This window comes from Mytilus californianus, unplaced genomic scaffold (genome assembly GCF_021869535.1).
Source record: "Mytilus californianus isolate M0D057914Y unplaced genomic scaffold, xbMytCali1.0.p SCAF_6, whole genome shotgun sequence".
Lineage (NCBI taxonomy): Eukaryota > Metazoa > Mollusca > Bivalvia > Mytilida > Mytilidae > Mytilus > Mytilus californianus.
The window spans coordinates 75,244,235-75,272,225 of NW_026262712.1; the positions used below are offsets into that span (position 1 = coordinate 75,244,235).

General features: G+C 32.5%; 1 protein-coding gene across 1 annotated transcript; it reads right to left on the reverse strand.

Moving 5' to 3' along the window:
* On the reverse strand, nt 1-27,988 carry LOC127705228 (glutamate receptor ionotropic, kainate glr-3-like). Its single transcript, XM_052209548.1, has 8 exons — nt 27,810-27,988; nt 27,105-27,293; nt 15,035-15,129; nt 14,401-14,491; nt 12,917-13,247; nt 12,302-12,519; nt 11,162-11,427; nt 1-2,361 (listed from the first exon to the last, which is right to left on the reverse strand). Exons 1-8 carry the CDS (start codon nt 27,834-27,836, stop codon nt 2,055-2,057), a joined length of 1,524 nt encoding a protein of 507 aa, XP_052065508.1. The 5' UTR covers nt 27,837-27,988; the 3' UTR covers nt 1-2,054.
* Between the last annotated feature and the right edge of the window lie 3 nt (nt 27,989-27,991).

Consider the following 27,991-nt stretch of genomic DNA (forward strand, 5'->3'; position numbering starts at 1 on the left):
ACAAAATATATTGGAATATACTGTCTTAAATATTATCTTAAAATGATTTATCAGATAACTTTAACTTAAGTTCCACATGAGATTATCGTTGAGGTGACATTGGTCCTTTGCAATTTATCGTCGTTTAAGTTGACGGTATTACCTTTTTATGATTTCAAACTTGTGTCGACGTTATCTATGTGTCCTAAATGATAAATCAAAACAACAGAAACTATTTTATTTTTGCATGATAATCAATTGTTTTCTTAGCTAACTAATTTCTTTCACACAACTGTCTCCTTCCTATCAAGATCACTTTCTTAAAATCGACCGAGAAGGACGACTTATAATAGGATCTTAAACAAACGTAATGTTGTGAGCTATCCGTATGCCACACCTCATGCGATTCCAAATTATTAAATGTTTGAAGCTTTTATATTATTATAACTTTTTAGAGGTTTGGGTGGACGAGTGATTCCTGTTCAGTCAGTGCATATATAAAACGATTTTAACACCGTTTAAACAATGAAAAGCTAACATATAGGATCTTCGGATACACTGAGGCAACAAAAGTCTACCGATGTTCAAATTTCATACTTTGATTACAAAAAACAAATCACGGCAACAAACTAAATCCGAGCTAATCGCATGAACTCCAAAAGGGGCGAGACCGGGTGCGTTACCCCTTTAATCATTTTAATTCGAAGATTGACACCAAAATAATAACACCAATTATATTACAATGTTGATTGCTGTACCCCAATGTTTGACATTTTTACCTATTATTTCTGTTCGTTTTGCTCGCACATTGTTGTCAATATAATGGAATTCTATTCGACTGTCATGATGATTCTGTCCTAGCATGAAAGTTTTATTATTCTTAGGATGGATAATTTTACACAAAATGAAAGCTGTATAAGTGTATGGTTACTTATTTTTGTGACGATGACAATAACAAGTGACAATATTTCTTTTCTTTCTTTTTTTTTTTATTAATATTCTTGTTCTGGCTTGATAATTGGGTACTTTTTATACTTCAAGATGGATTGTTAGACATAAAAGTGAAGGACTTTGAGTTTCAAACTGCTATATTGGTGTATTCATCAATATATGGTGCCAATAATTACCCTTTTCTAGATTATTCCTTAGTATTAGTTATATGCAATGTCTGTTATGTCTGTAAGTAAGAGGTTTAGCTAACTATTAAACCAGGTTTAATATGCTTTCAATTTATAAAGAAGTTTGCAGAATAATGACATTATGAATATTCCTGAATGCTATTTAATAGTGTTACAGAGCTAGCGATGTCCGATGGCAATACGTTATCAATACATTGCAATTATAATTCACACACTACTTATCATTCTATAAGAAGAAAGAGTCGGATTAGACTACTCCGATTTGCCTTATGCAGTCATTATATCTTCCGAAACCTCTGATGTGTAACGTAATTAGTTATATTGTAATGTCGCTTGTTATATTGTTCTCCATAAAGACGAACTTTAATTCAACCAAAGCCTCGTAACAACTTGTAATAATATATGGCAGTGTTACTTATATTTATTACTTGTAATTTTTATCTATTTTTTGTTGAAACTATGAGTATACAGTATTTACAGACATGTAGGGTACAAGTCAGTGATACAGCAACACAACGACACAAATGATCATATGACATATAGAATAGATATAAGAAGATGTGGTATGAGTGCCATGAGACAACTCTCCATCCAAGTCACAATTTGTAAAAGTAAACCATTAAAGGTCAAAGTACGGCCTTCAACACGGAGCCTTAGATCACACCGAACAGCAATTCAAGCTATAAAGGGCCCCAAAAATGACCAGTGTAAAACCATTCAAACAGGAAAACCAATGGTCAAATCTATATAAAAACGAGAAACACTTAGAAGTCAACATACGGTGTCAATTAATAGACAGGTGTCTTTACAGTGTGTCATTGTTTCATCAAAAATGTGATTATTGCAATTGTTAATAATTATATGTATTATCAGAATAAGTTGGGTCTTTTTTATCTATTTTCCTGCTGCAACATTTGTCGACACCTTGTCCTTCGCCTATTTGATATTTGAATAAACTTCATCATATTCAATAGTCTTTATACTGTTCTCTTTACGGTCTATTTCATCTTCTTTTCTCTCGCGTTTTCTTGATGTTTTCAAGCACCAAAATTTTATCCGTTCAACAGATAACGTAAAGGTTGCAATGGCTATCCCAAATGATATTAAATAAAAAGAAATTTGTATGTCAAAAATTCCTATTGACTTCGCTTCCGTCGCAGATATTTGTTTACAATATCCTGGTTTAGGCCATAATTTCAATTTCCAAGATTGCATGAGTCCACTTTCAAGTACCGCTATAACTCTGAAAAAAAAACAAATGACAAGAGCATTCCAATTAAAGATAATAAATCAATGAAGTGACTACAGTGGGGCATATTCCACACCGGAAATCCAGGTCACATCACAATACTACCTCCACAGCCTAAATCTAAAAGTCACCAAGGGTCGGTTCTAAATTATAAAGATAAATCCGGTCGTGAACGATTTTCAAACACCTCTTTACGAAACATCTAAATTTACCGATAACCACAGTTATGTTACATTTGTTTATCCTCAATTGCTCCTTTGTTGTTCTTAGAAGAAAAATACCTTTTATTCCGTAAAGTGTAATTTATGTCCAAATATACTTATTTTATTGTGTTACTTTGACGGTTTTTGGATTTTTTTACTCATAAGCATAAAATACACAACAGGTAACACAAGGGGAATGAGAGCAGCCTGCGCTTCATTCTCCTTCAGTTTTTAATCGGATCCGTGTTACCCTATCTTTTAGTTTGTATAATGTTGTTTCGGCTGCTCTTTGTCTTTTGGTCATCGTGTTATCATGAAACGGCAGTCGTGTTCTCGTTTAGGCTTTTTGGTAACAAGATGAGTGAAAATTACAACTGAAATATATTTATACTAAACAATTGTTTATAGAAAAACAAAGGATATGGGGTATCCATTCATGACACAACATCAGTACACGCACAGCATAAACACACAAAAAAGCAAAGGAACAGCGCTTTTATTGCTGTTCTTTCTCTCAATGTCACAGTGAGGCCTTCAACATCTAGCATGCAATAAGTGTCGGCTACTCTATAACTGCATTGTTTTTATCAAATTAGTTGGATTAAAATATTATAGAATAAGCACTGTATCAATGCAATTTTAAATGATTTAATTGAGTTTGAATGAGCGAATAAACTTTATGTCAACAGTTGAACTTGGTGGCAAGTAAACATTTACTTATTTATACAATGTTAGCGGCAATAGTAAGCGATAAAATATCAAAGGAGGAGGTATGATTATTTGACGTCATAAGCATGTCGAAACATACCTATTTGACCTATAATTGCCCTTTTTACGCACACTTTTTGGTCAAAAAATATATGAGATTTTCAGGCTTATGGAGGTACCAGAGTCAAAATGATTTTTTTGCATTTTTATCAAGTATGCATAGATAAAACAAAAATACCCTGACAAGTTATTTTGCTAAATTCTTCAAAATAAAAAATTATTGTCATTTTTCTTTATTTTTTTGTCAATTATTCACATGTATGTTCAATTTTTATAGTTGCTATGTCATATTGTTTTGTTGGTTTTATTTTGGGGCCGGGGGGTTGGGGAGGGCGGGGGCATTAGTCTTTTTAAATTAATCAAAATGTAATTGTAGCTTTAATAACTAAAAACTGAAGAATTTTAATTCGGTTGTCATAGCAACAATGTTTTCGGAATCTGCAATCAAAATTATAATGACTTAAACATTTTCTTTCTTCCGTAAGGAAAACTATACCAATGCTAGTAAAGTGAATACCAAGACATATAATAAACCATCAATGAGCTGTGTATTATTTAATATGCTTTCTAATGTTCATCTATTGTCTTTTTGTGAATACATATTGTACATGTATCCTGACAACGTGATTAAATAAAAGATCTGTTAATGCAGAGAAAGATGAGAAAATCAAACAGCATGATCAATAATATTAGGGCATGAAGGAAAAGCGGATGCAAAACAACTTTCAATAACACATACATCTTGTTTATGTAGTTCTAAGACAGGCATAGATAAAAAAAAATAGGAATAAACATGGAATTAGACACTATTGGGGTCCTAATAGGAAGATATATCTTGTTTTATTTACATGTACCGGTATATGTCCATACACAATTATATTTATATTTTCCTTTACAATGTTAAACATTAAGATTTACTCCAAAAACTTGGTGTTCATGCTGCAATTTGTTTCAAGAAAGTTATGATTTTTCTGTTCTTTTTTTATCGCAATGGTGATATAATTTAAACCATTTTGTATAAGCGAAACATATTTTATTTAGCAATTCTCTGAAACCACCAACCAAGTTGCGGCACTCATAGTCTCAGATTTTCTTGAAATTTGGTTTGTTGGTAGCTATCGATAAACAAACAAGAAATATGTTGACAAAAAAATTGTTTATGCCCCCGTTGCCATGGTAACGGGTTCCCTTGGATTTTGCCTCAAAAATGCATATTTTAACGAACAAAAATGACCCATTTTAAGCAGTAATCATGCACACATTTCAAGTTTTATGAATATTTTGACTTTTGTTCATTAAAATATAACACTTAATGAGTAAGATGAAAGATAAAAATTATTTCTGACAAAAGGGGAAGAAGGGGTAGCACTGATTTAAATAGTGGAGTTTTCAATGTATTCAAGAAGGTAAATTATAGGCATTTTGCATGACATCATTTTACACTTTTGCATCCACAACCAATTATACTAAGATAATACATGTAAACTATCACTGTTGTCTAGGAATAATTTATCAATAAAGGTTTGGGAAATTAGTTGCTAGGGTGGTTGCTATGGGAATATAAAAGTGTCATTTTTAGTATTTTGAAAAAGAATTTTGACATTGTTATTAAAGTAGCTTTAAAACAGTGACAGATACAAAATAAAAATCACTTGGGACATGTTGTGCATTCAATGACCTGAAAGTTGTTCTCAAGGTCAAAGCTTATTGATGACCTTGACTTTGACCTTCAATCTTTTTTATTTAATTTTGTTAGGAAATTGTAACAAATAAACCCAAAAAGTATTTAGAAAAAGAGTGTAGACAAAATTTTGCTTTTATTTGGTAAGAAAGCAAAATGCCAGAGGTCAAGGTCATGTTTTAAGTTCTGAGCAACGACCCTTACTTGATATAAAAGTACCTAGCAACCATACATAGTTGGGTTCAGATTAATACGATCTATGATATAGATCCTAATTAAAAGTTAAGGGCTTAATATTGCGAACATAAACTTTACCAGCCATTCTCATATAATTAGAAAATGCATAGCAACCATCCTTGTATTGGTGCTTTAGGTAAAAGTTCTGAAATTTAAAAACTAAAGTTGTAATTCATTCTTCCAATTAGACTTTCAAATTTCTTTTAAGAACTGTAATTGTGTTTCTTAAATAATTCACATACATGAGTTTACTCATGTACATTTCAGTTAATCGCCAGCTACTTTGTCTCCTGTTCCTACTTGAATTACAAATTGCTGTTTTTTCCAATTTTATCAATTTCACGAAAAAATACCAGTTGAATCATAATATCATTTCCCAGGGGCCTCCTGTTTTACTTTTATGTTAACAAGACTAATCATTAAATCAACATATTCGAAATTTTCATTTTACTCCATATTGGCGTTTTGCCCTTAAATGAATGCTAAGGGAGACAAATTCAAATAACAGCAATTTTTCTTGTTTCTTTATCCCAATTATGTACATCTTGTTTATTTACACTTGTAGCTATACATAGCTTATTCTATATCAATAAAATTGAGTATAAAAATGGGGAATATGTCAAAGAGACAACAACCCGACCAAAGAGCACACAACAGCCGAAGGCCACCAATGGGTCTTCAACGCAGCGAGAAAATCCCGCACCCGGAGGTGGTCTTCAGCTGGCCCCTAAATAAAATTGTGTACTAGTTCAGTGAAAATGGACGTCACCCTAAACTCCAAAACATATAAATAAACAAAAATTTAAAAACATACAAGATTAACAAGAGGCTCCCGACTTAGGAAAGGCGCAAAAATGCGGCGGGGTTAAACATGTTTTGTGAGATCTCAACCCTCCCCCTATACCTCTAGCCAATGTAGAATAAAGAAACGCATAGCAATACGCACAGTAAAACTCAGTTTAAAAGAAGTCCGAGTCCGATGTCAGAATAGGTAACAAAAGAAACTAAACAAAATGACAATGATACATAAATGAACAAAGGACTACTAGAAGTTACTGACATGCCAGCTCCAGACCTCAATTAAACTGATTGAAAGATTATAACTTCAACATATGAAAATCAATATATTTATGTTAATACTAAATAACGATTGTTACCCCAAATCGTCTTTAAAAGGTATTTACTCTAATAAGGGGTTGTCAAACGAATTTAACCATGTTAAATTATTTGTAATCGTGTCTTGCTGATAATTTTTGAATTTTAAAATTTCCTTCTGTTATAATATGGTATTTTTGATATTAGGCAAAAGCGCACACAAAAAAACCCCGTCTTTAAAGGGCAATAACTTCAATAAAAATCAGCTGACGATTTAAACGAAGTAGATCTGGTGCTGCTTATAATCTATTAAATTAAATGTTTCTCTTTCTCTTTTATTGTTTTCAAGATAATAGGCAAAAAAGACAAAACATAAATGGGGAATGTGTCCGTGGAACACAGATGATGCCCCCGCTTGCATATCATATTTATGAAGTTATAAAGGGACATAACTAAAGAATTGTAAAAGTGACGCTATCCAAATTTGTACTTGATCTGAGTTTTGTGGTAAAAGACATTGTGTATAAGTCTCATAACATTTGGTTGAGGATAACTTAAGTTAGAGAACAGAAACAAAATTCAGCAATTTTTCCATTTGTAAACAAAAATAACTCTAGAACTGTAAAAGTGACACCCCCAAATTTCAAACATGATCTGTATTATGTGGTAATAAGCATTGTGTATAAGTTTCATAACATTTGGTTGACGCAAACTAAAGTGAGAGAATGGAAACGAAAAAAATCAGCAATTATTATGTTTATAAAGGCATATAACTCCAAAACGGTAAAAGTGACGCCACCCAATTTCGAAATTGATCTGTATTATGTGGCAATAAGCATTGTATACAAGTTTAACAACATTTGACTGAGGCAAACTAAAATAAGAGAACGATAATGAAAAATTCAGCAATTTTTAAGTTTATAAAGGGTCATAACTCCAAAACTGGAAAGTTGACCTCACCAAATTTCGAACTTGATCTGTGTTTTGAGGTAATAAGCATTGTGTATAAGTTTCATATCATTTGGTTGAGGCAAACTTAAGTTAGAGAGTGGAAACACAAAAATCAGCAATTGTTATGTTTATAAAGGAACATTAATTTACTCCAAAACGGTAAAAGTGACGCCACCTAATTTGTGGCAAAATTGTTTATAAAGGTCATAACTCCTAAACTGTAAAAGTGATGCCACCCAATTTCGATCTGTGTTTTGTGGTAATAAGCATTGTGTAAAGTTTTATAACATTTGGTTGAGGTAAACTAAAGTAAGAGATCGGAAACCAACTTTGGGACGTACGGACGGACGTACGGACGTACATACAGATGGACAAGGGTAAAACTTAATTCCTCGTCTGCTTCAGCGGGGCATAACAAAGGTTAAAATTCTTCATTTCTGGCCAGAAACTCCCCTGTCAATAGATTATAGTTAGATCCTTTCACTCGGAATATTAAAGATGCTGTCAGGTTTTTCTATTTATAACAATTTTCATGATGAAAGACAATTTAAACTTGCATTTTATTCTTATATTCTATTTTAGCCATGAAAGCCATCATGGGATACATTTTTAAAGTACATACTCTAATGATGATTGTATCCATATCTGGTTTAAGACGAGTCCGGTAAAAGATAATTTTGCCAAAAATATTACATTTTAGACACTTAAGTGTGTACTTCCCTTGAATCAATCAGTTTGTGTTAAAGATTTGAACTGATTTGGTCATTACAAATGCTAAAATTCAAGTTCAAATATGAATCTATCAAATTTGCTATAAAATTTCATTTTTTGGATGTTTTTCTTTGTCTAAAATGGAAGTTGCCGAATTCATGTTCAGTCTCAACATTTATATATGTAATGCATTTTCATTACATACAATATTGTTATTCTAATATTAAGACTGAACACAAGTGCCACCATTTCCATTTCAGACAAAAACCGTCTTACAATTAGCACAAATGCTAAAATTTCAGTATTTTTGCATAACATAATGATTCAAGTACCTGACGCGTGTCCATTGTGTTGTCAAAGACGAATCATATTTATCTAACAAACGCATTCCACTTTCTTATAAATAGCGTTAGAGTTTACATTTTTAGCAAATTTGTAATAATTCTATATTTTGGGGCCAAAAACGGATCCTGATTGGCCAAGTCTGTTCAATTATTAATTTCAGTGGAGATTTTTTTTTTAAAGTTAACGACGACTAGCCCAATATTATGAGTAAATCTCAATTGGCCCTGTGGCTCTATTAAAAAATAACCTTTGCTAAACACACAACGTATTTTTTTAATAATTTTTTTTTTCAATCTTCCACTGTTGAAATACAAACATAGCAATGAGCGGATGCAGGGTAGTTCTATTAGTTAGGAAAGACCATTTTATATTTTATGATGGAGATAATGGATGTTTAATGAAATGATTGTGATCGTGTCTTGATCTGAAGATCAATAATATTGCACAAAACATGCTGAAAAGGAATTGTCTGTACATTCAGATGCACATCAGCCACAAACCATTTAAAATACAAAAACGGTGTGTATCAATGTTTCTAATCAATAAATTATAACAAAATGTTTGGGGTATTGGGTTCTAGGATGGTTGCTATGGAAATAAAAATGAAACATTGTAAATGAATATTTTGTCTATGCTCGAAAGGCCAATCCCAACCAAAGAAATAAACTCGTCGATCTCTTAGCAGTTATATTCCTTTTCTCTTCTTCTTGTAGATTCAAAGGACCTGTCTTAAAAATAACAGTCGGTTGTCTTCTAGAGAGTTGTCTCATCGGACGACATCTTTTAAATTTTTGTATTTGAATGTGTAATCAGTCTCATGAAATTGAATTTGCTATATAATATACTATTCTGGATAAGACATGTGTTCTTAAGGAAAACTGCATGTTTAATATTATTTTTTTTTCTGATTTTTGTCCCAATGAAACCTAAAATATATTGTTGCTGCGCAGTTTTTCTAAATAAATAAATGGTTGCTCTGCACTTTTTCAATATAAATAAATGGTTGCTAGGCATTTTTACACTTAAAATTAATGATTATTTAAAACTTATGTGATGATAACCCCCCCCCCCCCCCCCCCCCCGACCTTTTAAGTTAGGTCTATGTAATAGTTTATATAGTCCTGAATGAAATCATGTATGGTTGCTAATTTTTTCATCAAATAAGGGTGGTTGCTAAGCACTTTTGACATGATCTTGACTCTTTATTTTTTCATATGTTAATAAAATAGTGGCTTAAAACGTCCTGAACATTTTCTCCATGTATAGTATGCCTCTTTCTGTTACATTTCCTTTCAAAATTCAATTAATATACATAAGGTCAAAGGTCAAGGTCATCAATGACCTTTGACCTCTGGACAAATTTATGGTAATTTAATTGCCAATATTTTGCACATCATAGTCATTCAATAATTATTACTATTTGTGGATTATTTTAATAACATGGCCACATTTTAGAGGTAAAAAGGAAAATGTGACACATTTTTGTTTCCATAGCAACCATCCTAGAACCCAATATCCCAAACATTTTGTTATAATTTATTGATAAGAAACATTGATACTTTTCATTCATAACCACAGCTTAAATGGAGGTGGATGCAAAAATGTCTATTTTGTTCATGCAAAATGTGTGAAATTTGTCTACTCAACCACAATGAAAAATGACCTCTGCTTCTGCGGTTGTGACAATATTCAGCAAAAATATTTTTTATATATGACATTGCTATTTTGTTTGTTAAGTTTCATGTTTCTGAAAAATATTTACAAATATCAATAAATAAAACCTGGTTTTGTTTACGAATGACTGCAAAGTAGTTGTTTTTTCGATGCTAAATTCCTCAAAATTTGCGGGAAATCTCATTTACTTGGTTGCCATGGCAACCATGGGCTAGCAATATTTTGGTGGGCATTTTTCTTACTTTTTTACATGATCACATGTTTTGGCTAAGTTTCATGAAAATCGGTGGCTATGCGTGCCGACCCCCCTATATAAAATGGTTTGTGGTTACAGAGAATTGCTCTTAATGATTCATGTGAAAATTATTTACGCAATGAAATCTAAAAGATAAATTGTGTAAATTTCGAACGTGATTGAAAAGGGATTTAACCTAAATTATTAATTCAACGTAAAAGATCTACTTGTTTTGTATATCTTATTATAAAATTCAACTTTCCTCAAGTCATGAAAAAAATGAAACTCTATTTTACCGCATGATATAATTGGACATTCCATAACAGGTGCCCCTATTACGTAACGTCGTTATGTAACTTTCCATCGACGTTATCTCATTATGACGTTTACCGCCATAAGCCTTCAAATGTCATGACGGGTCACATATGAGCTCGGTTGTAACCCAAAGTGATAATCTATTCATATTTCATATCTTTGTAAAATACGCTTTGTAGCAAAATATCTGTCTGGATTAACCTTTTGTTCATATTTAAATAGGCTTATTTCACATTTTTTTTTTTATGTTTTGCACTTAATGTAGGAAGTTTGAAGCCCTAATGCCAATATGTAAGGCAAATTTGAAAATGTAAACACTGCTGTCCGGCAAACTTAATTTTTTGAACATCTAAAAAATGTAATTTAAAAGATTCATATTACATTTTGATTTTATAATGCAAGGGGCCAAAAAAAGGTGGTCTTATCGTACCTTAATGAGCATATAAATAATTGACGATAAATGCAGATTTAATTTCTTTAAATTAGAATTAAGATATTTCAAGAGCTTGGTAATCCGAAAATGAAAACAGATCTATTTCATTTGCCCCTAGTCAGTATTTCTTTATAATATTTACTTACTCGTCAGAAAAAATCTTTTCAAAAGGTGAGTGATTTGGAAGACCAATGGCATATGTGAAATAGAAAATATCAGTTGATGCCAAAACCAAATCGCAGCTGGTAGTCATTGATAGTTCTACAAGAGTTCTATCACCAAAATACGCATAATTTCCACCTTCAACCTTTCTTATATGGGCTTGAGTATCATGGTCAAGTACAGATGGATCATCTTTGCTAAACTGAACTATTCCATTCCATACTCCTTTGACTGCAGGTACTTCAGATGTCTGTGCCAAATATAAGATTTTAAGTACTGATTCCGGATTCAAAGGTATTACATTCATTCTGTTAAGGTTTGTGAAAATATTGATTGGTTGACTATTGTTTGTATAACGTTCAGTGGCAAGTATTAATGCATTTTCAGAACGGAAACAACTTAACAATAAACTCAATATGCAGGTTCTGCGAAGTGAGTAAAGTGTGATCAACAGTGGAAATTCTACTGCCACTAGGAAAAAGGGTATCTTTGATAGCCAAATAAATTTTGAGTTGCAACAAGCTTCAAACGGATTCCCTCAAATAGTTGATGCGATGGTTCACTAACGTGCATTCCACTCCCTTAAAAGAGGTATCAGATTTATCGTCCAAATTCCTATCGGACATTGCTGTGTATTTACACGCCATGCACTGTCCCATTTCTGCTGAATGTAAGACATATAGGGATGACCGTATGTTTATACCCTAGTCAATCTTTGAGGCGCCCGTGAAATGATATCATGAAATCAAAAGGCGAATGGATTTTATTCTAAAAAAAACAGTTGCTCTTAATACTAATAATAGCCGTGAGGATGGCTGATGATTCTTTTCGAATCGTTTTCAATTGTCAGAACTTTTAACAATCATTGACTATAATATGTCCTATCCTTATAGCATATGAACAATGTTAGAAATTGAAATGATGATATGAACCGTTTTTCAGAAATACTAAATAGAGTAATTGATAAAAAGAAATAGTGGAAGCTAAAATGAAATAGTACAAATTTGAATATTTTATATTCGCGTACGTTTCTATTAATATTTTTGCTCAATTGTTCGTATACTTCTATAAAATCAGTCGAAGCGTTGATAAAACTACCAGTAAATACTCCATTATTACCTTACCTGGAATAGAGTTTCATACACAGTTCCTCCTGTGGTGCCCCATTTATATGTGTTCTGTGCTATCAGGCCTTCGATATCTTTGAAAGGAAGAACAACTTTCTGGTATGTTAGGAATGCAACAAAGTTTCCGCTATATGTTGCCGCAACTACTATGCAAAATAGCCACCATGCGCTGAGAAATGTTCTCCCCGTAGATGAAGCGGCCACATGTCCACTACCTGTAATAGAGTTGACCAGTATATGATGAGATACTCAGATAGACGGCTTAATAAATAGTACCTGCTTAATTGTACAGAAACTTACGTAGTACGATAACAGGAACAACAAAAAAAGATGGCTACAAGAAAACAAGTTCCATCAGCTATCAACTGGTTAAAGAAAAGTTAATTGAAATTAGATTTTTTAAGTGGCTTTAAATGGTACTTTTTATTTTGTCCCTCCCTGTTTATAATGCTTCTAAACTATTGGTTCTTCTGCAACTGTATCTATCAAAGCTTTTTGAAGAAGCAATTTCTGTATAAATGATATTAATGTTTTCAAATAAAGAAAATATGATTCAAAGCAATTAAAATAAAATTGAAAATTAATATTTTGCTACAAAAATAGTAATCCTACCTTGACTGAGTAAGGCTCCATACATATACAAAAAGGAATCACAGAAATGGTGAAGTCCTCTTTTATTCAATCTTTGTTCCCTCTCACAACGGTAAAATGGGTTATATTTTTCAAAAATGAAAATAAGGAAAGAAGTAATTGAAAGCGATAGTCCAATGCATAGAAAGACGATAGGACTTAAAGGATCAAGCAATCGAGTCCAATGTGAATCATTTTGATCTGGTGTCTTCATTAAAATGACTGCTGTTTCATGGTAATATGGATGAGTAAAGTCGATGACCATTTCCCTTTGTGCTTGAACAGTCAATGGCGCTGCTACAAAGTCTATTTCCTAAATTGAAATACTTATTTGGTTGAGATTTGCAATAGGAAAAGAAATTTTAGTTTATTGTACCATTCGATCATTAAATCAACGAAGGAGCAACGAGAATAAGGCTGTAAACCTAAATCTTAAAGGTTCTGTTACATAATTAGTATGTACTTAAAGGAAAAGAATATATTGAAGAATTATTGCATTAAAGATCCGTACATTAAAGTATTATATAAACTGTGATCTGATAAATAATATTGTAGTCTGAGTCACAGAGAACAACAATGTAATTTCGTTCAATAAAACATTTTCTCGGACATATAAAACAATTAAATAATGACCTCCTTACAAGACAAATGGTGTTATTTTTTTTTTCATTCACTAAGACAGCATTCCTGTCATAATGCCATTGTTTTTATGTGCCAATATTGTAATATTAGGTTAGTTCCCATACATTTCTTCAATTCATTATGATGTATAATTTATCCCATATATTTTGACATATGAAGTGAGAAGAATCTTAACTAACATCACCGATATTCGTCCATTAGTTTGTAAGCAGAGATAGAGAAAATTACGTACGAGACCGAGTAATTAAAAACTTATAAAGTGTTTTTTCTGGGTTTTTTCTTTGGGGGGGGGAGGGGGAGGTGAACATCATTATGAAATTTAAAGTTTGAAGAAAGACTGGCATGTTTCCTTTGTTTTTCTGCATTACAATTCTGTACAGTTTGTTCTGTGCACTGCTTAAGATCGTGTCTTACTATTTACGACTGTATTTTCTGTACTTTGTATGCTATTGTGGTATGCAAATATCTATTATGGACAATATAAGAGTTTAGGACGGCATAATTTCTAATCAACAGGCTAAGTACTTTCAACTTATATTCAGTAGCTATATGTATTCTTTTATACGGTATACTATTGTTTATTGTAGTTATGTTTGCGCTTGCGTCTTTCTTTTTTCGAGTGTAGGGTCATTATAAAGTTTTCCTGTACTGATTTGTACTGTATTTTCTTGTATTTATCTTTTGTTTAGTAATCTATAAACAACATAAAAATAGAATCCCCACTATTGAATTGCTTCTTTGTAGAGTTAAACAAATCATTGCTTTCTTATCTGGTATCCTTTTTTTTAATTTGGATTCATGAAAAGAATCCATTGGTTACTAACCCTACGTTGCAACTGTCCGACCATTCCTGTCCAAGAACCGTTATCCAATTGAATACCCCAATGTCCGTCTGGTGGCTCTTTGATTTCATATCTATACAACAGTAAACAAAACTAAATTTCTATCTTACTAAATTTTATATTAAATGGCTTTTTTTTTAAACCGATTAAACGTTATATAACCATTTGTACTAAATGTTTAACTCCTTGTCATTTTTGTTCAGTATTAAGTTAGTTGCAGAGTAATCTTTCAAGTTCCGAGTAAAAAACAAAAGTGTTAAGGGCATGGCATGGATTTCTCTTATTTTTTTCAGATAATGAATCATTAGGGCAGTGAAGAGATGGTATTATTTTTTAACCATCAATTCATTGTATTTAGATCTTCTAGTAATAAGAATATCGGGTCATTACTGGAAAGTTACCATCCTTCCAGTGATACCACAAGAGGAATAGGAACGAATTACCCTTCCACATGAGTTCATCCCCGGTTTTGGGGTGGGGTTCGCCTTGTTAAGTATTCAGTTCTATGAAGTAGAAGTTTTCTCCTTTTTCATATATTCACTTTCATTCCCAGATGGATTGGCATTAACATATTCGAACATCGGTAATTCTATACAGCTAACAAAATAAAACTTACGTGAAATTAAGTCCATCTGCAAGTTGCTTTACTAGTTCGATTGATATTCCAGTATATTGTTTCGTTTTGTTGTTAAATTCTACAAAAGGTGGCCACTTTAAATAGAAAATAGAAACTTTAACATGAATGAATTGAATAAAAGGAGGCACGGTAAACGTCAAGGAGAAAAGGAGGCACGCTAAACGTCAAGGAGAAAAGACCTATACGACACAATTAGATATCTAGACCATCGGAATATCAATTATATGATCATATTACTTTAACTTTAAAACGAATATATATATGGTCAATCAAAGAAATTAAGTACTGTCATATAAAATAGCAACTGTAATGATTGCATTACAAAAAAAATGAATTTTAGACTTCTATTTGTTATGTTACTTATTGGTGTTGAGAATTCTTTATTTTCAGTTAAAGATAGCCGTAGAAAACACGAGTTATCAACACTCCAGAAATTTATATTGAGTTCCTCAACGAGCAATGTATGTGCAATGGTCAACAAAACAGATTGAACTATATGATTATCAGTATTTACTAAATATGTTGATATTCTATTTTGAATAAAAAAAATCATCACGTAAAATTGCGTATCCGTTTCTTTTCCATAACTGTAATCAAATAAAATCTTAGATTAAATAATGTCAATGGTTAATTTCACACTTATGTTTAAAACAAATACTGAAATAGAATTATGAACTACATCCGTCATAAAGTTTTTGCAACAAGTAAATATATTGCAGTCAGATTAATACATGTCACGTTTTTATGTTATTGTTCAATTAAACTGTCAATTATATACTATTCAAAAAAAGTTTAGCAACACATATGGAACGCCACAGCTGTCTTATGTGGAACTCTGATATTATGTTATGTTGTTCTATTATTACTTGATGATAGTTTGTCTTTACATAGAATCATGTGCAAAACAGTGTAGCCGAGACCATTGATTGGCGCGCTAAAATATCCCATTGACTGGGTCAGATTAGGTGAACGTTCGTCTGTAAAACCCACAACTCACGACGTATTTATTATAAACATTTAAACTGTGGGGTTGCCAAAGGGTCTCAGTATATATACGTACTACAGTGCACAGTATATTATATACATATCTTATTTGCGATCATAAAATGTACGAAGTCGTCCATTACTATGTAAATTGGGTCGATTAAAAAAAAAGCTGAATATGTTTCTGTTGCCAAGGGTTTTTCACAAGTATAGTAGTTAGCAGAAAAGATCATCAAACTATACATTGTATACTGAACTGCGGCCAAGCTTAGCGAAAGGTCGTGCAACATAATCAGTCAAACAAACTTTATTAGATTAACTCGTTAAGAAACGATCGTTTTCATTGGTCAATTCAAACCTTCGACCTCACACCTGCGAAAATAGAACACGCGTACTATAAGGGAGCTACCATTTGATTTGTATGGGGGGGGGGGGGGGGGGGGGGGGGGGTCTAGGATGAAATTTGAAAAAAATAGGCAGGACAGGAGTTTTGAGTAAAAAAAAAAGGCAGGATGAGACACTTGCAAAAAAAAAGTCAGGATGACAATTTAGGTAAAAAAAAAGTCAGGATAAACTTTAAAAAAAAAGGCAGGACCGAACAGAGTGAAAAATAAAAATGCAGGACAGAGATAACAACTAAAAAAAAATGCAGGACAAAATTTTTCATCCTAGCCCCCCAAAAAAATCAAATGGTAGCTCCCTAAAGCTGAATGGACTGATCGGTATTCACGTAGCCGGTCAAGGTCGTTAAAAACTTCCATCGTCGTATTCACGTACATGATTGTGTTCTTGATTATCCCATGGCAATTCTAGCTTTTATACATGTGCATGTAAAATTTTAAACTTTAATCTTAACAGTCACGTCGAAATATTTAATTCAACTGTCTCCTCTCAATTGGTTCTGGATTAAGGGAGCTACCATTTTATTTTGATTGGGGGTGGGGGACTTGGATGAAACATTTTGTCCTGCATTTTTTTTAGTTGTTATCTCTGTCCTGTCTTTCTATTTTTCAGTCTGTTAGGTCCTGATTATATTTATTAGTTTATCCTGATTTTTTTTACATAAATCGTCATCCTGCCTTTTTTTGTCAAGTTGCTCACCCTGCCTTATCTTTTATTCAATGGACTTGATGAATTAACGTTGTACTTGAAATGAAACCGTACTTAACTACAAAAATAACCAAATTACATACTAAAGATATTGCTCGATTTTTAGAGTAAATGGGTTTGTGTTATAAACTGTCATGTTCATTATTCATATTCTTTCATAAGTTTTAGGATAGTGTGATTTTTTTCTGATTTAGTTTACTTGATTTTGAAAAAAAAAATCCCGAAATTCTAAGTAAATTCAGAACATGTAACCAGCCATGCTTTGTTAAGAGAAAAAATGGAGATGGCAAACCATGGCACAGTGGAAGGAAATGTACTTTATAAACTCCAGCGATATACTTTCTTAATTTATAATTAACTGTTTTGCTATCCTCGGTTGAAAATTATATATTGTAAATATTTAAATAGTTGCATAGAAAACAATCAGTTTTAAACAGTGTGGTTATTCACTAAATGTATTGATAAAAGGTGACTCCATTTTTGTACATACTTTTACAGTAGTCATCCTTAATTTCTTAATATTTCGTTTATAAGTTTATCATACATGTATGATTTTGTATTTCATTTTAATACGCACGCATGCCACACGTTACTTTGGCGGATAGTTCAACAATGTTAAGCAAAGCTCTATTCTTACGGTATGAAATTAAAGGATAAATTTTCAACCAATTAAAATCGAAAACAGTACATTTATATAGTTCCTTACAAACTACGACATTTCTCACAAGTATTTATTTATTTTTTAGTTCCACAAATGCAAAAATAAAATCTTCGCCGATGAAACATTTCAAACCTTTTTACACCAACATGCCTTCACTGAATTCATTTGAATTTCGTGGTGACCATGATAGTACATTGCATAGTACATCTATATTCACGTGCACACATGATACGATCTTTCGGGAACAATTTGCTCGTTTATGACACGTCATTTCTGAATGACCAAACGCTTACCTACTTTATTTTCGTTTTATAGCATGAAAACAATAAAAGAGGAATGTGCAACCTATCATAAATTTGAAATGGATCAGTATTATGAGATCCTTATTATAAGTAACTACGACATTGTCAGGATAATAACCTAGCGTCAATATGAAAGAAATTAAAGTGGTTCATACATTCATCCGTATAAAAGCGGCACATGTATTTTATTTTATCCTTATATTTTTCATAGTGCGGTACAAGTGCTGCATGCATAAAGGATATTACTTAACACAAATTATTAGTATAATATTTCGACCCCACTATTTGAAATTCACAAAATACTTATTTAATTATTTCGACCAAAAATCATTGTTTTTTACGTTCTTAGTAACGTAGTACATTCCACTGTCGGTCACCTGTGTCAATTCACGTGCACACTACAATTGTTGTTGTATTTAAATCTTTCGGCCAATGAAATGAGACGTTACAAGTTGTTTGTGTGTGATACGCCAGAATGTTAACAATGAATTATCAATCGCTAAACTTGACTGTACCTATTCAAAAACGTAAATGCAAATTTCTCAAGGCTTGATCCAAATAGCCTTTTTACTGTCTAATAACTTGCAAGTACAAAAAAGACAGGAAAGAAGTATATTTTGTCTATATGTTTTGTGTTTGCACACTTTTTAAAGTTGATCATGCATTCGTTCTAAAATAAAATTTTGACCAGATAAAAGTTAAAAGATGACATAATTGGACAACCGCAATTGTTAAATCGCTTTGACGTCCGAAAAAAAGATAATAATCAACACATCCATTGTAACTTTTAAAGCCAGTTAAATCCTTTTTTGCTGAAAGAACGTCCGATATCATAAAAATTCATTATCAAAACATAACAAAAACACAAGTAAAGAACGTTTAAGTATTCAATATAAATCAAAACACAAAGGTTATTCCTGATTAGTTTTTCGAATTATTTTATTTAGGCGTTGAGACCCTTTGGTGACCCCACAGTTTAAATGTCTATAATAAATACGTTGTGAGTTGTGGGCGTTACACACGAACGTTCACCTAATCTGACCCAGTCAATGGGATATTTTAGCGCGCCAATCAATGGTCTCGGCTACACTGTTTTGCACATGATTCTAATATGGTTTTGACATTACGTAATGATGTTTTGATATAACTCAATATGGAATAGTCATTACAAAATGATATTTCGATATTACATGATATGGTTTCGTATTGACTTGATATAGTTTTGCCATTACTTAATATAGTTCTGTCATTACTCGATGTGGTTTCACCATTATTTAATGTGGTTATGTCATTAGGCAATGTGGTTTTAACATTACTTGATGTGTATGTGACATTATATAAATAACACATAGCTGAGAGGGTGATAGAGCAGATTGTTACCCCGAGAAAACATTGTCAACTGAGGCGAAGCCAAGGTTGACAATGTCTTTTCGAGGGGTAACCATCTGCTCTATCACCCTCTCAGATATGTGTTATTAAATTTATTATACTGAATGTTCTGTTATTACTGTCGATTAAATTGCAAATTCAAAGTAATAAACTATGACGTCTTGTACATAATAACCATCCGTATTTAATAAAGCGCACACTTGATCAAGCGTCTCCGTGAAGGGTAATAGAGTATTTGCCATAGGATAGAGTCGTATTTAATAAAGCGCACACTTGATCAAGCGTCTCCGTGAAGGGTAATTATTATAGAGTATTTGCCATAGGATAGAGTCGTATTTAATAAAGCGCACACTTGATCAAGCGTCTCCATGAAGGATAATAGAGTAAATCAACACCCTCGTATAAGCCAATCAAAATCTGGCATTTTGACATGAAGAATAATAAAACGTAATGTAGTTGTTTCATTACATGATGTGGTTTTGTTATTGCGTAATGATGATTTGTCAATTCTTTATATGGCTTTAACATTACGTAATGATGTTTCAAAATTTGACGATTTTACACTACATGATGTGTTTGTTTCAGTATTTGATGTGGTTATGTCATTCTTTGATGTGGTTATCCCTTTACTACTACGAGGTAAAACCACGTGACCATTTTGGAAAAAAAATATGTTCTATTTTTAGACCGATTTCCATATGTCGTTTGTGTAATGCGCTTTGGATGAGTACCGCTATCCATTAAGTTAAAGTTCAAATTAAAGTTCAAGTTGTTGTTCATAGTTATTTGGTATGAAAAAGGGGAACGACAGACAAAATTAAGAAAAAAAGGACTTAATCATTTACAGTAATTCGGACATAAGGGGTATATCCCAAAACAACTTGCCGGTTTTTCCTTAGTTCTCAAATGGAAGCAGTATTATAATAAATTCGTAAATGATTCCAAGGAACACTGCTTTATCTTGGTCTTGAAGAATAACTCCTATACAAGTTTTATAACAATTCATGGAGGTTTACAAATTTATCATGTCAAAATAGTTTAATTCGGTAATATTCAATGCAAAAAAAAAAGCAACAAAGCATCAATTCTATAAAATAAGAATTCTCCAGGTTTTTTCTTAGCATGTATGTTCATTTGAATATATGAATATTAAACTTTTTTTATTAATTGCAGTTTCTGATATACCACGCACTAATTGAAAAAAAAAAATCTTGAAACATCTGTTTCACAGGTGACGACGAATAGGTTCTAGTTGTCGTAACCACAATCCCGTCATCTTTTCCTCGAATTTAAACTACCAAATGAAACCAAATCACTGGGTTTGTACTTTCACGATTAACATGACGGGTGCCACAAGTTACTAGTAAGCAGAATCCGCTTACCCTTCCAAAGCACCCGAGATCACGCTGATGGATTTATGTTACCCAGTCATACTGATCTATTTAGTTGAGCCAATCAAATATGTCTTTACATTTTCTTCTTATGCTGTGCTATGATACACTAGGTTATGAAAGGGATTAGCGCTTACATACATGTTAAACTCCGCGGCGTGCACTTTCTTTAAATGCCTGCCCCAAGTCAGGAACCTGTAGTTCAATGGTTGTCGTTGTTTCATGTGTGTCATATTTGTTTTATACGCCGGTCAAAATTGACGGGACGTATTATGGTATACAAATGTCGCCTGTCCGTCTGTCCGTCTGTCTGTCCGGCGTAAACATGTCGCACCGTAACTTGAGAACCACTTATCCAAAATTCATGAAACTTAACATAGTTGTTTCTAATGACAGTCAAACGATCTGTATACTTTTTGGTGAAAATAAGATTAAAACTTTTTGAGTTACGGGACTTAGTAACTAAAACAGGTGTGTGTGTTTTTTTTTTTCACATGTCGCGCGGTATCTCAAAAACAATTTATGATTATTGCTTAAAACTTTACACACTTCTTAGTTACATTAATCTTAAGATCTGTATACTTTTTGGTGATGATTCAAAATCTTATTTTTGAGTTATTGAGTATTTTGTAAAAAAAGGGGGAGGGAATTTTCACATGTCGCGCCGCATCTCAGAAACGATTTATGATTATTGCTTAGAATTTTATACACTTCTTAGTTGTATTAATCTAATGATCTGTATACTTTTTGGTTTTGGTTCAAAATTTTATTTTAGAGATGATTTTTTTTTTTAAAAGGGGGGGGGGGTTTCACATGTCGCGCCGTATCTCAAAAACGATTTATGATTATTGCTTTAAATTTTACACACTTCTTAGTTATATTGATCTTAAGATCTGTATACTTTTTGGTTTTGATTCAAAATTTTATTTTAGAGATATTGAGTTTTTTGTAAAAAAAAGGGGGGGTTTTCGCATGTCGCGCCGTATGTCAGAAACTATTTTTGATTATTGCATAAAAATTCACACACAAGACGACGGGCGTATCATGCGCTCATGGCGCAGCTGGTTATTCGTAGATTGTTTAGCTATAAACTAGACCGTTAGTTTTCTCGTTTGAATTGTTTCACATTTTCACGTGGTGGTCTTTTGTGGCCGGTGTGTAGAAGGCTGTCAGGTTGCCTATGATTGCTTGCATCCACTGCATTTAAACTATGGTGGATAATTTTCTCATTGGCAATCACACCACATCTAACTTTATTTCAATTTCTATGTTGTGTTTTGTATGCTGTAAAATTGTTTATCTTTTGTACGCATACCTACCCCTGAACCCTCTTTTCGGAAGCTCGAGCAAAAGCCCTTGATCCACGATAAAAAAAAAGTAGAACTCATATTAGATAACTCGAATTTCAACTCTTAATCTTAATCTCTAAATGAGACACAAATAAGGGTTTACCTCGAACTCTAAGTCAAAAGGTGACTCAATTTAAAAGTTGAAGTCCAATTGTAATTCGGAACTCTATCTTTAAATGTGACTCAAACTCGAAGTTCAACTCGAAATTTGGTATGTGGTTGAGAGTTGTCTCATTGGCAATCATACCACATTTCTTTATTTCTATATAAGGTTTTTTTAATGCATTAAATATTACCGAATTAAACTGTTTTGACATGATAAATTTGTAAACCTCCATGAATTGTTATAAAACTTGTATCGGAGTTAGTCTTCAAGATCAAGATAAAACCATCTACAGAAAAACATGTTTTCCTCTGTTAAGTGTACCGGTTAATGTACAGTCAGTCAACATTTAATTTACGCTTTTACACTGACAGCAGAATTATCCGGCGAGACAGAGGGTTAATAAGAATCTTTGATTTATTTATTAATTTACAGCTTCCATTTGAGAACTAAGGAAAAAACGGCAGGACCAAATGGTTTGGGATATGTCCAAATTACTGTTAATTTTTTAGTACTTTTTTTCTTATTTTTGTCTGTCGTTCCTTTTTTTCATACCAAATAACTATGAACAACAACTTGAACTTTAATTTAAACTTTAACTTAATGGATAGCGGTACTCATCCAAAGCGCATTACACAAACGCCATATGGAAATCGGTCTAAAAACAGAACATATTTTTTTCCAAAATGGTCACGTGGTTTTACCTCGTAGTAGTAATGGAATAACCACATCAAAGAATGACATGACCACATCAAATACTGAAACAAACACATCATGTAGTGTAAAATCGTCAAATTTTGAAACATCATTACGTAATGTTAAAGCAATATAAAGAATTGGCAAATCACCATTACGAAATAACAAAACCATATCATGTAATGAAACAACTACATTACGTTATGTCACAGTCGCATCAAGTAATGTTAAAACCACATTGCCTAATGACACAACCACATTAAATAATGGTGAAACCACATCGAGTTATGACAAAACCATGCATATTAAGTAATGACAAAACTATATCAAGTCAATACGAAACCATATCATGTAATATCGAAATATCATTAAGTAATGACTTTTCCATATTGAGTTATATCAAAACATCATTACGTAATGTCAAAACCATATTATGTAAAGACTAATAAGGCTGATAAGGCTGCTGATAAGGCTGCTAACAATATCATCAAGTAATAATAGAACAACATAACGTAATATCAGAGTTCCACATAAGACAGCTGTGGCGTTCCATAAACACAACTTCTGACTGAAGATAAAGTAAAACAAAATCTCGATTTATTTTTAAAGTTTGTGTTTTTTAAATTTTCATTCGTTTGTGAATTCAAACGAACTCCAGTTACATGTATGTTGGTCAAATTTTAAACATCTAAACTGTATTTAAACTTTGAAGGAATGGTTCAAAATTGAAAATGAAATCGTCCAAATTATAATTGCATATTGTTATTCTAAATTGTTTCCAAAAATTGATCGCCCTGAAGATCACAAAAAACATTTTATTAAAATTAGATATGTCAATAAAGGTTTTGATTTTGTAAATATTGCCGGTATTTTTAATGATCATTCTGTTAAAGAACAAATTCCTGGCTATTTTGATAATACTGAACTCCCTCTTATTTGTTATGTTTACAAAACATCTTCCCGGAAATATGTGTTTAATTACAGCGAAGTGTGTAAAGATGTTAATATCAGTGACAATACACCTACGTCATGAAATTGCAGTAATTCCGAATACATTTATGGCCCCAGTTCCCATGTTATAACTGGAGACCTTAACATCGTTCGTGACCGAGAGTTGAAATCATTCCTCAGTAAAGGACCTAAATATCGTCCCCCGTCAATTATTAATTGGAATGAGTGTCGTAACATCATCCACGACTCACTCCGTACTTACTGCTCTAAAAGAATAAAACGAGAAATAGCTGACAAGGAATCATTAGATTCTTTTTTTAATTCGATAATGAACATAGTTGATATACGTATTCAACATTTTAAAGAACATTTTACTCCTAACAACAACCATAATAGCCCAATTTCTCGTATCAAACATAAGCTAAAAGAACTCGCCAAGGAATTTGTTTTTGTCCCGGCTGATAAGGCTGCTAACAATATCATTATTGTTTGACGTAAATTTTACATTGAGGTTCTAAAAAAGGAAATCACAAATTCACCAACATTTCAACTGACTCAACTTTCGGAAAATGACATCTGTAACAAACATAAACTTTTGGCTACAGAACCAAATACAATGAAAGTTCCAACCATGTACTGGCTTCCGAAGCTGCACAAAACTCCTTACAAATATAGATTTATTTCGTCTTCAAGCCATTGTTCCACTACTTAACTATCTATTCTACTTACTAGTACACTTGGTACAATCAAAAACCTGGTAATAAATTGTTCAAATAAGGCCTTTGAAAATAGTGCAATTAATTACTTTTGGAGTGTCAAAAATTCGTTGGAAGTACTTGATAAATTGCATGCTTATATTGGTGATTTTTTTACCCTATATACCACTTTGCCTCATAATCTTATTAAGAAAAAAATCACACACCTGATTAAATGGGCATTTAAAAAGTCGGAATGCGAATATATATGTTCGAACTCTTTAAGGTCATTTTTTAGTAACAACAAACAAAAGAACTATGTCAACTGGACCTGCTTTGATACTATAACTGCCCTTGAATTTTTACTAGATAACATTTTTGTTCGCTATGGAGATTCCGTATATCGTCAGGTTATCGGAATTCCCATGGGAACTAACTGTGCACCACTTATTGCGGACCTGTTTCTGTATTGTTATGAGTTACAATTTATGACTAAAATCAGCAAAGACCCGTCGAAACAACATCTGATTCAAAAATTTAATAACACTTTTAGATATTTAGATGATATATTGGCTCTCAATAATGACGACTTCAGTATGTACACTAAAGAATTTATTCTGCCGAACTGACTTTAAATAAAGCTAATACTAACAATGAACACTGCCCTTTCCTGTATTTTGATATTTATACCTTTAACGGGAAGCTTAATACCAAAATGTATGATGAAAGAGATGATTTTTCATTTCCTATTGTTAATTATCTATTTTTAGATGGTGACCTTTCCCTTGTCACCGTCTTATGGTGTTTATATATCTCAACTTGTTCGATTCGCTCGTGTATGTAACAACGTATTTGATTTCAACGAAAGAAATCTCTGTATTACTGAACAATTATTACACCAGGGTTTTCGATATCACAAACTAGTCAAAACATTTATTAAATGTTATCATCGGTACAAGGACATCATTCGTAAATATAAATCAACATGCAGACATCTTATACGTTCAGGTATTTCACATCCAATAGTTTATGGAAATATTTTTTACAAAGCACAAAAATGTCGGCATTCACCTCAAAAGCTAACCAAACCTTTCAACAGACTTATTCGGAAGGGATATAGTTACGATACTGTTGTCAGGTCATTAAGGATTGCATATTTTGGTATTAATATTGATTCACTCATAGGGTCTTTGCATCGGAAAAAAACACATTTATTCTAAAACCAGTTGTTGGCATGATACGGGTTATGTTCTTCTCATATATTTTATGATGGTATGATACTAAACCCCTAACGGGAGGTATTGTACCTGATTTTTATATGATGAAGACATAATCTTTCAATCAGTTTAATTGAGGTCTGGAGCTGGCATGTCAGTAACTGGTAGTAGTCCTTTGTTAATTTATTTCTAATTGTCATTTTGCTTAGTTTCTTTTGTTACCTATTCTGACATCGGACTCGGACTTCTGTTTAACTGAGTTTTACTGTGCGTATTGCTATGTGTTTCTTTATTCTACATTGGCTAGAGGTAAAGGGGGAGGGTTGAGATCTCACGAAAACATGTTTAACCCCGCCGCATTTTTGCGCCTGTCCCAAGTCAGGATCCTTTATATGTTTTGGAGTTTAGTGTGACGTCCATTTTCACTGAACCAGTACACAATTTTATTTAGGGACCAGCTGAGGACCACCTCCGGGTGCGGGATTTTCTCGCTGCGTTGAAGACCCATTGGTGGCCTTCGGCTGTTATCTGCTCTTTGGTCGGGCTGTTGTCTCTTTGACATATTCCCCATTTCCATTCTCAATTTTATTAGTCACAATTTTTTACAATTGTTTGCTCATGGTCTAGTTACAAAAATGCATAAAACGAACACAATTGATAAACTTGTGAATTTGATGTCATAATTGATTACAAATGAACATCGCAAAACTTAATAACAAATTTGGAGGGAGACTTTTTTTACCCCTAATATTGTATCATGATTTTTTTAGTTTTTATCTTTAATCAATTTGACGTTGCTACTAATTTTCTGATCATTTTGAGCATATTATACAAAGAATGGGCCCTCAAAGTTTGACCCTCTTTAATTGCAATGGAAGTATTGTATAAAATAGACCATATTATTGGATACATAAAATTAGTCGCCCTCCTCTCCTGGTACTATACATTGGTATATGATAAAACTGTCGTCAATTTGTGTATATATGAAATACTTGTCACTGGACGTTAAGTAAACTACCAACAATCGATCAATGAAATACATTCTACATTAAGCACTAACTACCAACAACCGAATCGTTCATTTAACTTATCAAAATATCACAAAATATTTTTTTATTTGAGCAAATAAGCTATTTCCGGTACTTCGAAATATAAATTTTCTTTAACTGTATCGCGTTAAATGTATGAAATATGAACTTACGGGTAAGGTGCTAGCCTCAAGCTTTCTCATGTTGAAACCAAACTTGGCATTTGGAAATATATCTTTCTCTGCCAGTAATGTGCCTTTAACGTTGACATACCCAACGGTAGATAACTCTCTCCTATCTGTCCTCCACATTAATGTACGTATAGACATCCAATTACAAAAATTGTGAACTTGGTTTCCAAACTAAAAAAACCAAGCATACATAAAGTAAATCAAGTGGTAACTCGAATGGTACTTCGTTTTCTTAAAGCAAGTCTTGATCGTTAAATCCGCGTTGGGGTAAATTGCAAAACAGCTGAAATGTATTGCAGTATAACAAATGATTTGTACTCTCGAAGATTCTATTAAAGTTCATCAATCTTTAAGAAATAATTATAGAAAATGCCAATTGCAACATGATTTATATTAACCTGTAAAGATGGATACTGATCTATTGAAGTTGCCCATTATTGCCTTTAATTTCAACTATGACAGATTTACCAGTTACATGTAACCGGGTTTTCTTATATGTAGAATAGTTAATGCAAATCTGGATCCATCTTGTTTTGTAGATTTCTGAATACTTGTAAATAGATACATGTAAATTGACATTTGTCCAATAATACAATAAACATTGTCAAAATTACTTAACTGATTTCGTCAATTTATTAATAAATTATTACAACAAATGTATATGGAACTAAAGATGAAGTTATTTACTTTGGAATGAATCTGTGATTTGTACATATGGAATGTTGGCAATTGTAAAACTACAACGTTGTCGAAAGGACAACTGTTAAGGGTTTCTAAAACTGCCAAGGTTCCAGAATGAAAAATAGCAACAAGCCATCTTGAAAAGTGAAGTAACGCATTTCGCCAAACATTTTTTCTTCCATAGTCAA